The sequence below is a fragment of the Bufo gargarizans genome, chromosome 10 (assembly GCF_014858855.1).
Source record: "Bufo gargarizans isolate SCDJY-AF-19 chromosome 10, ASM1485885v1, whole genome shotgun sequence".
NCBI classification, from domain to species: Eukaryota; Metazoa; Chordata; class Amphibia; order Anura; family Bufonidae; genus Bufo; species Bufo gargarizans.
Window position 1 is genome coordinate 24,875,006 of NC_058089.1, and position 15,262 is coordinate 24,890,267.

At 50.5% G+C, this 15,262-nt stretch overlaps 1 protein-coding gene across 1 annotated transcript in view; it reads right to left on the minus strand.

The window, feature by feature from the left end:
* The window catches only part of MOB2 (MOB kinase activator 2), a 40,248-nt gene extending 25,225 nt beyond the window's left edge, over positions 1-15,023 (minus strand). The window contains exon 1 of the mRNA XM_044271081.1: positions 14,873-15,023. Within this exon, the coding sequence (XP_044127016.1) occupies positions 14,873-14,889 (17 nt within the window). The 5' untranslated portion in view covers positions 14,890-15,023. The remainder of the gene's footprint in view (positions 1-14,872) is intronic.
* Between the last annotated feature and the right edge of the window lie 239 nt (positions 15,024-15,262).

Genomic DNA, 15,262 nt, shown 5'->3' on the forward strand with positions numbered 1-15,262 from the left:
AGTTAAACAGCTGCTACAGGGAGGGACCGCTAGGGGACTAATATCTTTATTGTATAAAACCCTACTTGATAAAAGCACCTCTCCGGACCCTCTGCCAGTCAAAAGTAAATGGGAGCGGGACTTGGGGGTGATCTCTCATGCACAATGCGATGACGTCCTAGCCTTGTCCCCTGCTCTCACACTTAGCGAGTCTCAAAGATTGTCTCGGTTTTACCTGATTCACAGGGTGTACAGAACCCCTAAGTTCCTATTTCAGATTGGACTCCGTTCCGATTCATCTTGCCCGCGATGTAAAGAAACTGAAGCATCAATGTTGCATATGTTTTGGGAGTGTTCAAAATTGAGGGACTTCTGGACGGGGGTAAGACAAACGATAACCAAAACAACTCGAATTCAGGTTCCCAATGACCCTAGGTTCTGTGTATTGGGCATCTTGGATTCAGCAGGTATTACTGATAAAAAGGCCCTGTGTGTCCGGACTCCAGAGGATGCTTTTTCAGGCAAGAGTACTGATTGCTAAGCATTGGATACAGGCGTGGTACGAGAATATATATATAAACAGGATGAATACTGTGGTACAATTTGAAAGGGGAATTTATATGAAAAGGAAATGTCTTAATAGATTTGTTACGATATGGCAAGATTGGCTAGATACCCCTGGCATGGCGTCTGCAGCACTACTTAGAGATTGTCTGAGGGACCGGTTGACGTCCCTATTTTAGGACTGGGCGAGGAATAGAACTAGTGACCCTACAATAAACTACCCTAACAGTTCACGCAATATCTGCTCTCGTACGTGGAGAGATCTCGGTGGTATAGTGCTGGAGTATATGAAGTGTCACCCCTAAAGGATGCAGTTGGGATTAGAGTTGTTGCGATACCAATTTTTTGATTCGGTTTCGATACCATGAAAAAGTATTGCGATACTCGATACCATTCGATACCACGCGAAAAAAATAAACAAAAAAAGCCACGTGCATTCCTCATTTTTAAAAATGGCGAATCGCGCAGTTTTTATTTTATTTTTTCTGTTCCGGCATTCACCACCTAGATTTTTTTTAATATATTTTAATAGTTTGGACTTTTCTGACGTGGCGATGTAATATGTTTATTATTTAAATATTTTATATGTGAAATTGGGAAAAGGGGGTGATTTATACTTCATATTTTAGTGTTTTTTGTTTGTTTTTTTTACACTTTTTATTTAATGACTATTTCCCCCTTAGGGGCTAGAACCTGGGATCTTTCATCCCTTTTCCTATTCAGCCTGATAGATCTCTATCAGGGTGAATAGGACTCCACACTGTCCCTGCTGCTCTGTGCACACAGCATCAGGGATGTTACCATGGCAACCAGGGCTTCTGTAGCGTCCTGGCTGCCATGGTAACCGATCGGAGCCCCAGGCTTACACAGCTGGGGCTCCGATCAGAAGCTGCCACTGCACCACCAATGAGGGGGGGGGGGGGGGAGAGAGAGGTCCCTGTGGCCACTGCCACCAATGATTTTAATACTGGGGGGTTGAGAGGGGCCGGCACACTGTGCCACCAATGATTTTAATGGGATGGGTGGGTTGAGGGGGGGGGGGGGCAATGATAACTACCTCTTTATACAGGAGGCGGGTACTGGCAGATCAGCGGCAGTTAACTGCCGCTGATCGCAGCTCCCTGTCAGGGGCAGGGTGCCGGCAATGCGATTCTGCTGCCGGCACCCGCCTCCTGTATGTGTTAAAGACTGACTACTGTATATGAGTCCAGACTTTCACTATCAGGCCACACAGAGCGGCGCCCAGCAATGTCCCAGCACTCACCATTAGTCCTGGGCGCCGCTCCGTTCGCCCGCAGGGCTCCATTACTGTCTCCTGTCCTGCTCCACATGCTGCTGATTACTATCGGAGCGATGGGAGGAGACATCAGATTCACTAGTGGGCGTTCCTTCTCCCTGGCTGTAGCGCTGTCCAATCGCAGCGCAGGGAGAAGGAACGCCTACTAGTGAAGCTGATGTCTCCTCCCATCGCTCCGATAGTAATCAGCAGCATGTGGAGCAGGAGAGGAGACAGTAATGGGGCACTGCAGGCGAACGGAGCGGCGCCCAGGACTAATGGTGAGTGCTGGGGCATCGCTGGGCGCAGCTCTGTGTTGAAATAATCCTATCATTGGTGGCGCAGTGCGCCCGCCCCTCCTCCGCCCCTCTCTTCTCATTGCCGGCGCCGCCCCTCCTCCGCCCCTCGCTTCTCATTGCCGGCGCCGCCCCTCCTCCACCCCTCGCTTCTCATTGCCGGCGCCGCCCCTCCTCCGCCCCTCGCTTCTCATTGCCGCACCTCCTCCGCCCCTCGCTTCTCATTGCCGCCCCTCGCTTCTCATTGCCGCCCCTCCTCCGCCCCTCGCTTCTCATTGGTGGCAGCGGCAGCAGCACAGGGGGAGGGAGGACAGCTTCCTTCTCCCCGTGCTGCTGAGAGAGAACATGAGCGCGCCGATAGCAGCGCGCTCATGTTCAGAGATACTAGACTGCGCAGAAGCGCAGCCCAGTATCGAAAAAACGGAAATCCCGGTATCGTATCGATACCGGGACAAAAGTATCGATTGGGTATCGAAATTTCGATACCCGCAACAACCCTAGTTGGGATAAGGGTTGGGGGTTTAGTTGTTATGTTAGGAGGTGTCCGAGGAGCGGATTTCAATTCAGTGATGATTGTCATAAGATGTTGGCTATATTTATAACATGTTTATGATCTGAATTTTTTACTGATTCGATCTATGTCAAATATTCTATGATGTATGGGAACCTAAGGGGAAAAAGGAGACACCTCTTATTTGTTGTATCTCGTACAAAATATATTCCAATAAAAATTACGTTTGATTAAAAAAAAAAAAATAAGAATGATCTTCAGTGTAAGGCCCCCTGCACACTAACGTGTGCTTCCCGTTGCCGTATTGCAGACTGCATTTGCGGATCCGCAATACACAGGTGCCGTTCCGTGAGCATTCCACATCACGGATGCGGACCCATTCACTTCAATGGGTCCGCAAATCCGGAGATGCGGAACGGACGCACAGAACGAACCACAACGTTTTTGAAGGACTTCAGCAGGGGGGTTCTCCCAGACATCTTGGAGAATTAAGCGCAGATCTTCTGTGGATGTAGGCTTGCTCTCATCCTTCTGTCTCTTCATGTAATCCAAGGCAGACTGGATGATGTTGAGATCAGGGCTCTGTGGGGGCCATGTCATCACTTCTAGGACTCCTAGTTCTCCTTTAGGCCCCCTGCACACGAACTTGTGCACCCCATGGTCGTGCTGCGGCCTGCAAAATGCAATCCGCTGCGGTTGCCCCATGGACTGTGTTCGTGCATTGCGGCCCGCATTTTGCAGGCCGCAGCACGACCATGGGGTGCACACGTTCATGTGCAGGAGGCCTAAAGGAGAACCTAGGAGTCCTTGAAGTGATGACATGGCCCCCACAGAGCCCTGATCTCAACATCATCCAGTCTGTCAGGATGTGTCCCTGAGACACAGAAGGATGAGAGCAAGCCTACATCCACAGAAGATCTGCGCTTAATTCTCCAAGATGTCTGGGAGAACCCCCCCTGCTGAAGTCCTTCAAAAACGTTGTGCAAGTGTGCCTAGAAGAACTGATGCTGAAGGCAACGGGTGGTCACACCGAATAGTGACCAGATTTAGGTTTCTCCTTCCTTCACTTTGCATTTTGTTAATTGATAATAAACTATTAATACTTTTATTTTTTGAAGCATTCTCAGTTTGCATCATTTTCCCAAACTTTTGCACAGTACTGTATATCTTTTCTTACACAATAGAAGCCAGCGGGAAGATAAAACCCCCCGGTGTGACAGCGTTGCATATGTTGTTTTTTTTTTTAGCGCTGTTTTATTTCGGGCAAAGGATTTCTCCAGCACAGGCCCGGAATCAAAGCCATACCAAGCATTCAGGAGTCCGCCATCCTTCCTGCTTCTCTGAAGCTCAAAAACAAATACAGAAACACAATGCTATTGTGCAATGACAATGGCGCCCGCAGAGGGCTTCCTTCCAGCCTGCAAGACGATGGAGGCTGCTGCCCGAGATCTGGAGACGCACTCGGCGCGGTTACAACGAGGACCCCTAGAAGTGTATCCCCTTGTTCTATAGTCCAGCCGCGCATAGAGATGTACCTGCATGCACTGGAGCAGGGGTCAGCAACCTTCGGCACTCCAGTTACAATTCCCAGCATGCTCCATTGACTTCTATGAGAGTTCTGAGAAGAGTAGAGCAAGCATGCATGCTGGGAGTTGTAGTTTGCCTACCTCTGCACTAGAGGCTCTGGAGTGTCGCGATGTCACATCCAACAGAAGACAATGGAGAGTAATTGAACATCATGCAAAAAAATTACATTTAAAAAGTTATACCCAATGCTCCTTGTGCCGCTGCCCGGCATCTTACTGCCCAAATCTACTAGGGGCATCTGTTCTAATAAATAAATTGCCTCTTTAGAACAATATAGGGCTTATTCACACTAGCAATGTTCACATCCAGGTGAAGTCTTGAGTTTAGAACGAACCCATTCAATGGGCGATTTTATGCACCCACCATTTTTCTCATTCAAATAAGGCCTCATGCACACGACCGTTGTGTGAATCCGTGGCCGTTGTGCCGTTTTCCATTTTTTTTCGCGGACCCATTGACTTTCAATGGGTCCGTGGAAAAATCGGAAAATGCACCGTTTTGCAGCCGAGACCGTGATCCGTGTATCCTGTCTGTCCAAAAAATATGACCTGTCCTATTTTTTTGACGGACAACGGTTCACGGACCCATTCAAGTCAATGGGTCCGTGAAAGAACATGGATGCACACAACATTGGTGTCCGTGATCCGTGGCCGTAGGTTACTTTCATACAGACGGATGCGAAGATCCGTCTGCATAAAAGCTTTTTCAGAGCTGAGTTTTCACGAAGTGAAAACTCAGATCCGACAGTATATTCTAACACAGATGCGTTCCCCATAGTGATGGGGACGCTTCAGGTTAGAATATACTAAAAGAACTGTGTACATGACTGCCCCCTGCTGCCTGGCAGGTGCTGCCAGGCAGCAGGGGGCAGACCCCCCCCCCCCCTGTAGTTAACACATTGGTGGCCAGTGCGGCCGCCCCCCCCCCCTCCCTCCCCTGTAGTTAACTCATTGGTAGCCAGTGGGCCCCCCCCCTCCCTCCCCTGTAGTTAACTCGTTGGTAGCCAGACCCCCCTCCCTCCCCTGTAGTTAACTCATTGGTGGCCAGTGGGCCCTCTCCCCTCCCTCCCCTCCTAATTAAAATCTCCCCCCCTATCATTGGTGGCAGTGGAGAGTACCGATCGGAGTCCCAGTTTAATCGCTGGGGCTCCGATCGGTAACCATGGCAACCAGGACGCTACTGCAGTCCCGGTTGCCATGGTTACTTAGCAATTTGTAGAAGCACTATACTTACCTGCGAGCTGCGATGTCTGTGTCCGGCCGGGAGCTCCTCCTACTGGTAAGTGACAGGTCTGTGCGGTGCATTGCCTAATGATCTGTCACTTACCAGTAGGAGGAGCTCCCGGCCGGACACAGACATCGCAGCTCGCAGGTAAGTATAATGCTTCTACAAATTGCTAAGTAACCATGGCAACCGGGACTGCAGTAGCGTCCCGGTTGCCATGGTTACCGATCGGAGCCCCAGCGATTAAACTGGGACTCCGATCGGTACTCTCCACTGCCACCAATGATAGGGGGGGAGATTTTAATTAGGAGGGGGAGGGGGAGGGAGGGGAGAGGGCCCACTGGCCAGCAACGAGTTAACTACAGGGGAGGGAGGGGGGGGCCCACTGGCCACCAATGAGTTAACTACAGGGGGGGGGGGGGGCGGCCGCACTGGCCACCAATGAGTTAACTACAGGGGGGGAAGGGGCGGCCGCTTCAAGTTAAAATATACTATCGGATTGGAGAAAACTCCGATCCGATGGTATAAAAGGGACTGACTTTACATTAAAAGTCAATGGGGGACGGATCCGTTTGCAATTGCACCATATTGTGTCAACGTCAAACGGATCCGTCCCCATTGACTTGCATTGTAATTCAGGACGGATCCGTTTGGCTCCGCACGGCCAGGCTTTTTTTTCATGTCCGTGGATCCTCCAAAAATCAAGGAAGACCCACGGACAAAAAAACGGTCACGGATCACGGACCTCGTTTTTGCGGACCGTGAAAAAATACTGTTGTGTGCATGAGGCCTAAGTGGATGTCAATGTACGGACCGCACACAGACATCCTCCCTGTGCAGTCCATTAAAGGGGTTTCCAGAAGCAGAATACTGATGACATACCCTCAGGATAGGTCATCCATACATCTGATCGGTGGGGGTCCGACACCTGGCAGATCATCTGTTTGAAGACAGTGATCACCGCGGCCTCCAGACAGCTCTCCAAGCACAGCGCCATACATAGTATAGTGGTTGTGCTTGGTATTGCAGCTCAGGCCGTTTCACTTGAATGGGATTGAGCTGTGCCTAGGCCATATGACCGATGAACGTGACATCACGTGGCCGCAGCACCCACTGGAGTGTGACGGCTGATCGGAGTCAAATACTGATGACCTCTCCTGAGGATAGGTCAGCAATATTCTACTCCCAGAAAATCCCTTTAAAAACTTCAACGACCAGTACACAGAAGAGTTCTCTTTTGTCCATCTTAAACTCTAAGGCAGGCATCTCAAACTCACGGTCCTCCAGCTGTTGCAAAACTACAACTCCCACAATGTCCTGCTGTAGGCTGATACCTGTAGGCTGTCCGGGCATGCTGGGAGTTGTAGTTTTGCAACAGCTGGAGGGCCACGAGTTTGAGATGCCTGCTCTAAGGGGTTAAAATCCAGGACCTACACCTTTACATGTAGGCAGCTGATGAGGCAGGGGAATGAACAGAGGCCGACCCTAAGCACAGAGCGGGGCCCCAACTCAGGCACTTGGACATGAGACTTTAAAGGGACCCTGTAACATGGAAGATGGCGTCTGACCTGCAGGCACGTTGTAGCGCAGAAGGAGCTGAGCAGACCGATACATAGTAAAATGGGAAATTATTCATAACGCCTTATCTATTCCTTAGGATAGGTCATCATTATTACATTGAAGGGAGTCCGAGTCCCGACACCTCCGCCGATCAGCGGAGGATAGGTCATCAATATTACTTACAGGATAACCCCTTTAAATCTCTGCCCATTCTGGCTTTAGGAGTCCAGCGGGCGGTCTCGGCTCTAAACCATGCTGCCCACAGACCAGGCACAGGTTCCCTTTGGACTCATTCACAATTGTTGATCTCAATTTTAACTATCTGGGCTCCGGATGTAACCCCCCCCAGACCTTCGGCAGTCCTACTGAACCAAAACCTAGTGCACCATAAGGATCTATAATGGCTTAAAGGGGTATTGCAGTTGTTAGAAGTTATCTACAGGATAGGGGATAAGTATTAGATCAGTGGTGGTCCTACCACTGGGACCCCCACCTATCACAAGAACAGGGGCCCCGTACCCCCTGCAGTTCTCTGAAATGAACGGAGCGGCCGGTGGGGCATGCTTGCAGCTGCTACATTCATTTCTATGGGAATTCCGGAGATAGAGGAACGCTGTCCTCAGCTATAGGAGTACCATTACCACAGGAATGAATGGAGGGGCCACACATATGTGCACCCGGCCGCTCCATTCATTTCAGGGGAGCTGCAGGGGGTACATGGTCCCTGTGGACCCTGAGGTAGGAACCCCACCGATCTAATAGTTAACCCCTATCGTGCGGAATACCCCTGTAACTTCAGTTCAGGAGAACTGTGAGGATGGGGGCAGGGGAATAAATGCTCGGACATGCACCCCTTGTTCAACCGTAATAGTAAATCTTGCAGGCGCCCTCACTAAGACCTGGCTTGAGATTGGGACATAAATGTAACCAAGCAATTTACATATATATTACCAACATTAACTATGAACCCCTCCTTTTCCTTAACAGAACATCACAGGCAAAACTGATGCGCTGCATTATACCCTGAGCAGGCGCTGCACAAGACCCCGACCTAGGTATAATGGTGCGTCAATTGTACCTGGAGGGTTCCTGAAGGTTCCTGTTAAGTCCTCACACAATCCAGGACGTACAGATCAAACATATCTAGCTGGGGAGCAGGAACCTGCAAAGAAAAGCCATGGTTCTAGTCCCCTCAGTCTGGTCTCCAACATAGAGGGCATCGGCACAACAATTTCCTCAACGCTATGGTACCAGGAGCAGGCAAAAAGCCTCTCATTTTTTTTTTGAGATTTTAAAGTCCCCTTAAGAGACCTTCGCTGGCACGTGTTACAATTCACACACGGCAGATGAAAAACACATGTATTACGCTAAAATCCATTGAGGCGAGCAGGTGGGGCTGCAGGGTGTACGCGTCTCTACTCATCGGCTGCCTGACGTACTCAGAAATTAATTAAGCACATCTCCTTGCAGATGCCCTGGGCATACAAGCCATTATGTGCGTACCTGGCTCAATTAGAACATTTGTATGGAGAGAATTACAGGGTGCTCTGCTTCAACACGCCCAATACAGATCTGCTTTACATCCCTGGTGCATGCTGCGCCTCCCTGTCCCCAAATCTCAGGGTGCCTTATGCCCTGTCTACAAAAATCCAAAGACAACCATCTCCTCTTATCCATCTATCTAGGAACCACCGAGACACGGGTTCCCATGTCAAGCCCATATGGTCCCTGGTTGAGCACCCTGACAACGAAGCCGTGTGAAGTGTCACCGTAAGACACGTCATGGTGCTGCTGCCATATTCAAGAAAGAGCAAGGAGATGACAAGGATTTTAAGGGGCATCTGTCAGCAGTTTTGCACCTATGACACTGTCTGAGCTGTTACATGTGCGCTTGGCAGCTGAAGGCATCTGAGTTGGTCCCATGTTCATATGTGCCCGCACTGCTGAATGGACAGGACCAGGCAGTGGAAACGTCATCACACCTGGCCTTGTCCGTGGACGCGGCAGTTGCAGAGAGAGCTGAGCCTCTAGGTGTAATAGCAATGCCACCGTTGCTCCAAGAGGCTAATTTGCATATATTAAAACATAATTTCTCAGCAATGCGGACACATATGAACATGGGACCAACACAGATGCCTTCAGCTGCCAAGTGCACATGTAACAGGTCAGCCAGTGTCATAGGGACAGATCTGCTGACAGATGCCCTTTAAATGGAAATTATGTTTATTTCTTAATTTCTAGCTATTTGGACCTGTGAGGAAAATCCCTTTAAATTGTGAAGTTGCCGTGACGGTTTGAACATTTCTGGTGAGAGAGCCGGACGGGCAAATGTTTATTGCCTGAATGAAAAGCCGATCAATATCTACACTCCGGTATCATCCTTTGCTGCAGCGTCCAGCCTTGTGCCTATTGATTTTTTATTTATTTTTTTAATACACCGACGGCTGCAGTAAGTTCTGAGTCCAACGGAAGCACAATCTGCATTGTGATGGTGAAACCCATTGTAACTAGTGTTGAGCGAACTTGTGTTTTAAGTTCGGCGTCTAAAGTTCGGGCTATCGAAGAATCCCGTTATGGATTCTAAATTCCGTTATGGTCCGTGGTAGCGGAATCCATAACGGGATACTTTGATAACCGGAACTCGAACTTTAGACGCCGAACTTAAAACACAAGTTCGCTCAACACTAATTGTAACCTCACAACTCAGGTTCTGCTCCTTCTGCTTGTAAAGTTGTGGTCGTCAGGACTTCTGTAAAAGGGTGCGTAGTTCATCGAACAGAAGGCTAGAGGTGCTCGGATCTAATGATTTCATATTCTTAGCGTTTACACACCCTTTAATCCGAGGGCCACAGAACCTCCGACCCAGCAGACAGCTTACGTTCGTTCATCAGGTAATCGCAATAATCCTCGTTTGTCGGCGGCAGATGGTGGCGTGTAATCACGACCTGCTGCCGGCAAACAGTGCTGGGGATGAGTGATGGCTCCTGTCCATACTGCGGAGGAGATCGCTGCATGTAATTGCAGCGGTCTCCTCCGCTAGCGAGCAGGCAACCGTTGGGCATTCCTTCCCAACAATCCCCTGCTTCATCCGAAGGTGTAGTAGGACCTTAAGACATCCACACACACCCCGTGATGTCAATGCTAACTACAGCACGACCCCCGTGAAATGTGAAGCGGGGCGCCCCTAAGCAGAGGTTCCTTGAGTGTATGTTGCATTTCCACCATGATACGACCATGTTCACACCTCAGGGCAGGAGCGGGAGAGCCTGGACCAGTCAGGTGAATGCATTTATTGAAAGCCCCTTATACTTGACCTACATCCATAGGCATTGCGAATGGTCCCGCTCTGCCGGGGAGCACAGCACGTGGTAGCACGCAGAGGTTCTAGGCCTCGTGCACGCCGCCACTGGCATACATGGCCCCAATGAAACGCATTATGATGTATGCCCAGAATTTGCAGGATATGGTTGTGTGCATGAGACCTAAGGATGCCCATGCAACATAAGACCAACCCACCCATTCCAAAGTGACCAAACGACCATGTATATGGGGGTATTTAAGATATTCTAGCAGCGGCTTATTTCTCTTTTCCTTTAGAGAACACAAGCACAATCGGCCGAGCTGAGCATGCATGTGTATAGGGAGAGCATTCAGAAGGAATAGCTCACTTAGCCGACAGCTGCATAGGGTATAAACTGAAGAGAATCACATACGTGTGCTGTGCATGGACTCACCACGTACCCGTTGACTTACATGCGTATTCACACATTAGTGGTTTTCCACAGATACAACGGAAGCATGCCATATTCTGTCTTCGATTATGGATTCCTAACACACATTATAGTCTGTGGGTCGGTAAAAACCATTGACATAACTGGGATGTCATCCATGTTTGGTCCGAGATTTTCACAAACCATTGATAGGAGATATGGAAAGTAATTTTCAGCCTAACAGTGTACATGGAACATGGATGACACACAGGGGGCAAAAAACGGACACACGGACCAAACTTGGATTCTTCAGACATCCTCATGGATAAACCACTGACCAGCTTGTCACAGATGTCACCACAGATGAACCACTGACCAGCTTGTCACAGATGTCACCACAGATGAACCACTGACCAGCTTGTCACAGATGTCACCACAGATGAACCACTGACCAGCTTGTCACAGATGTCACCACACGTGTGAAAGAGGCCTTAGCGGTGTGGTAAAGCAGGAGAGGCACTTGGCAGAACACAGGGTTGGACTGGACCACCTCGAAGATTGTCCACCGTCAGGGCTTATTCACACAAGTGAAGACCGTCTGAGACAAAAAGTCACAGGTCAGTGCCGAAAAACAGTGTCGTGAATGGCACCACTTAACACTGTGGGTTGGTGTACTACAGCTTTGAGGTTGGTTGGGCACATGGACAAGAAATACATTTGTGTGAATAGACCCAACGGATAAGAACACACCTGGTGGCCAGGCTCCATGTGAATGTCACACTGGCTCACACCTACCCGCCGGGCAGTGCTTACCATTCACACAACGCCCCCCAGCAGTGCAGGGAGCGTGCCAATGCAACCACTGGGCATCTTAGAGACGTAAAGAAAGAGGGTTTGTCCTAGTGTCAGGCATTGACAACTCCCACCACCTGGCACACCAGGCACACATCAAATTGTCCATCCCAGACCTGAGAGCAATGTATACCTGCCACCAGCTTGGAAGAGCACGCCCAGGATGGTAACGCTGCTGTAGCATCACCTCACAATCTAAGAAACAGATCATAAAAAAAAATAATAGTTAACACTGCATGCTGCTAAAAAAACTATCCAGTGAAGGGGTCAGGCGTTTACATAAAGTATGGCGCCACCTAGTGTTCACAGTGTATAGCAATGGGCACATCCATCTACTGTCCGAGTGCTGGCGGACACGCATGCTCAGTCACGTGTCTCTGTATAGTGATCATGACAGAGCAGCCAATACAAATAGCTTTCTGCCTTGAGAGAAAGAAGGGACGACTGTCTCCTGCCAGAGGGGGAAGGAGACTGATTCTGCTCAGAGCCCATACCCAGCAACACCAAAAGGGACACATGTAAGCAAAATACGATGCCTACAGGCAAGTAAAACTGCATCAAAAGCCTAATGTAGTTTGGCCATAGTTGCAGATTTTACGGGAGAAATATATTTTTTTTAAAAAGGAAAATACATTGAAAAATGAGGGTGGGGGGGGGGGGGGGCTTTAATCATAGGAGTTTTTTTTCACTGCGGATTTTTAGTCCCATACTACCGAAGAAGAGAGAGACAAACAACCAAGCAGCTAGCTGGGAGGACGCACAAGGTCACATCTGACAGAATGCTGGGTGACGGGTACAGACAACTGGATGAAAACCAGAGCCATTTAGGGACAACAATATCGCTGCGGAGTTTTATCCAAAGTCATCAAATGCAGTAAAAAGGACGGACTTCAGTCCAGATCTGAACTACGGCTGTACCAATCTGCCATGTTTAAAGGGACTCTGTGACCTGGGACCGGTCCTACTAACTCCCGGAGGCCTCTCTATGCATTACAGGCCGGATTACGGGGCGAGCAGTGGGGTAACCGGAGTGAGGACAGACATACAAATGACAGGCCTGAGCTCAGCGGAAGGTGTACTACTAGTGGACAGGGCTGGTCCGAGCTGACAGGAGGCCCTTTGAAGCAAGCATAAGGCGAGCTGAAAGCCTCCGGCGCTGATTACACCCTCAGAGGAGCCCCGTGGTATTTCCCGAGGGCCGGCCATTGTACATTGCATAGTCAATAAGTAATGGCCGCTGGAACTGAAAGTCTGGCTGCGAGCAGAAGACCTGCAGGAAAGTGACCCAAATGTAATACCGTATGCGCCTTCTGGTGATCGCTGGGCGAGGACTACCCCTACCGATCAGAAATCGAAGAAGAAGCTGAAGACGCAGCGGGTGCCCACATGACAACACTTCCTGTGCCAAGGACAATGGGTTCCTCATCAGGTCAGGCTTCCTGAATTTTCTTGCTGGACAACTAAAAGATGGATTTAGATTTCTTTTTTATGAGGCCCAGCAACCCAAATGATAACACTCAACTGCAAGAGGGCAGTGACAGGAAGTGTTGTCCTAGTGACACGGGCAAGGCCGCTCTTGCCTTAGGAGACCTGTCATTTTCATAAGTTTGCCATTTTAAATGACGTCTACATTGTATCTTCTACTACAAGGGTAAGGCAACCTCCGGCACTCCAGTCGTGGTGAAACTACAACTCCCAGCATGCATAATTGCTCTGCTCTTCTCAGAATTGAATGGGGCATGCTGGGAATTGTAGTCTCACCCTAGCTAGTGTGCCGCAGCTTGCTGACCCTTTAACTTGGTCTCAGGACTGACCAGAACCATTCTCTGTCTGAGCCTGACCAGTTACCGGAGACCTGCTACCTAACAACGGTCTTTGGTTGTCAGGCAATGTATCCGTAGCAACCAGTCTCTCTCAGACGATGCAGCTGTCCAGAACCGTGTCCAGAAGAAGCAGCTTGGCAGCCGGCCTGTCACGCCATTGCTAGGCCTGCATTATTAATAGGACTTTTCTTAAAATAGACGGCGACTTCCAGTCGTCACCCATTCTGGCTGTGAAAGGGTTGGTGCAGTGACACAAGAACACGAGATGATGGGACAGCACGATATGGTGCAAACATCACATAGCCCAACGTATCTGCTGCCCCCCCCCCCCCACTGTCCTAGCCCCCAATACTCTGCCACATTCCCGCACTGCCCTCTACAGTATGAGCCATGCATTGTCCTACAGCGCGCACTCGCAGCACCACCAAGTCAGACCAAACGTTGTGTTTTCAGCAGTAACCAAACCCCTGAATTTGCCCTCCTTTAAACACCCCCATCATACAGACCAGTATAAACCAGGACACATTAGTTGTTGCTCTTTAAGGTGCATATTCCCCCCCCCCCCCCCCAACCTCCTGCCGGCCCTGCAGATCCCCTGTACCCCAGAACAACCACCCTCATCATCACAAAGACCTGTCACCCCTAAAATATCTGCCATCCATTTTGCCCAATCACCATCCATATACAGCTGCCTTCTATCAGATCAGACGCCCCCAAAATAGATGTCACCCCACTGTCCTCCATGCTGCCCTGTGCACCCAGTGACAGCTGTCACCCACCACCCTCCAGGCTCCCTGTGCACCCAGTAACACCCACTACCCCCATAGTGTCCTGTCTTCTACTCATAAGTTGTCACCCCTCTACCCTCCATGCTGCCCTATGCACCCAGTGACACCCACTCCCCCATGGTGTCCTTCCCTCATTAGCCGTCACCCCATTACCCTCTAGGCACCCACTAACAGCTGTCACCCCACTACCCTCCAGGCTCCCTGTGCACCCAGTGACACCCACTCCCCCATGCTGTCCTCCCCTCATTATCTGTCACCCCATTGCCCTCTATGCACCCACTAACAGCTGTCACCCCACTACCATCTAGGCTCCCTGTGCACCCAGTGACACCCACTCCCCCATGCTGTCCTCCCCTCATTATCTGTCACCCCATTGCCCTCTAGGCACCCACTTACAGCTGTCACCCCACTACCCTCCAGGCTCCCTGTGCACCCAGTGACACCCACTCCCCCATGCTGTCCTCCCCTCATTATCTGTCACCCCATTGCCCTCTAGGCACCCACTTACAGCTGTCACCCCACTACCCTCCAGGCTCCCTGTGCACCCAGTGACACCCACTCCCCCATGGTGTCCTCCCCTCATTAGCTGTCACCCCACTGCCCTGCGGAGCAGTCAGCCCTTTGCTCACCTCTCACCCCATGCCCTTCACATTACCCCGTGCACCTGCTCCCTCCCTCTATGGCCCGCTGCCCCGGTCTTACCCCATAAGCCACTCCATTTCTGCTGCCCCCTCCGGCTCAGCTCATCCTCGGTGTCTCCCGCTCCCCGGCTCAGGCTCCGGCTCCGGCGGAAGTAAACACAGCACCGCCCGCAGCACGCACACTTCCGGGTCCGACGTCACCGAGCAAGGCAGCATGGGAGGCGGGAGAGAGAGCGGGCGCGGGGCATTGTGGGAAGCGCGGTGACAGCTGTGGGGGAGGGGTGTCCTGCGCTGTCACTGGGCTCTTCTGCTGTCTCACTGCTGCAGACTACGATGACTGGCATGCTGGGAGTTGTAGTCTCCATGGCAGCACTACAACCACAGGCTGCAGAGTTATGGCACCGGAAGAGACTGGGTGACAACCAATCTGGTGGCCATTTCTGCTGTCATA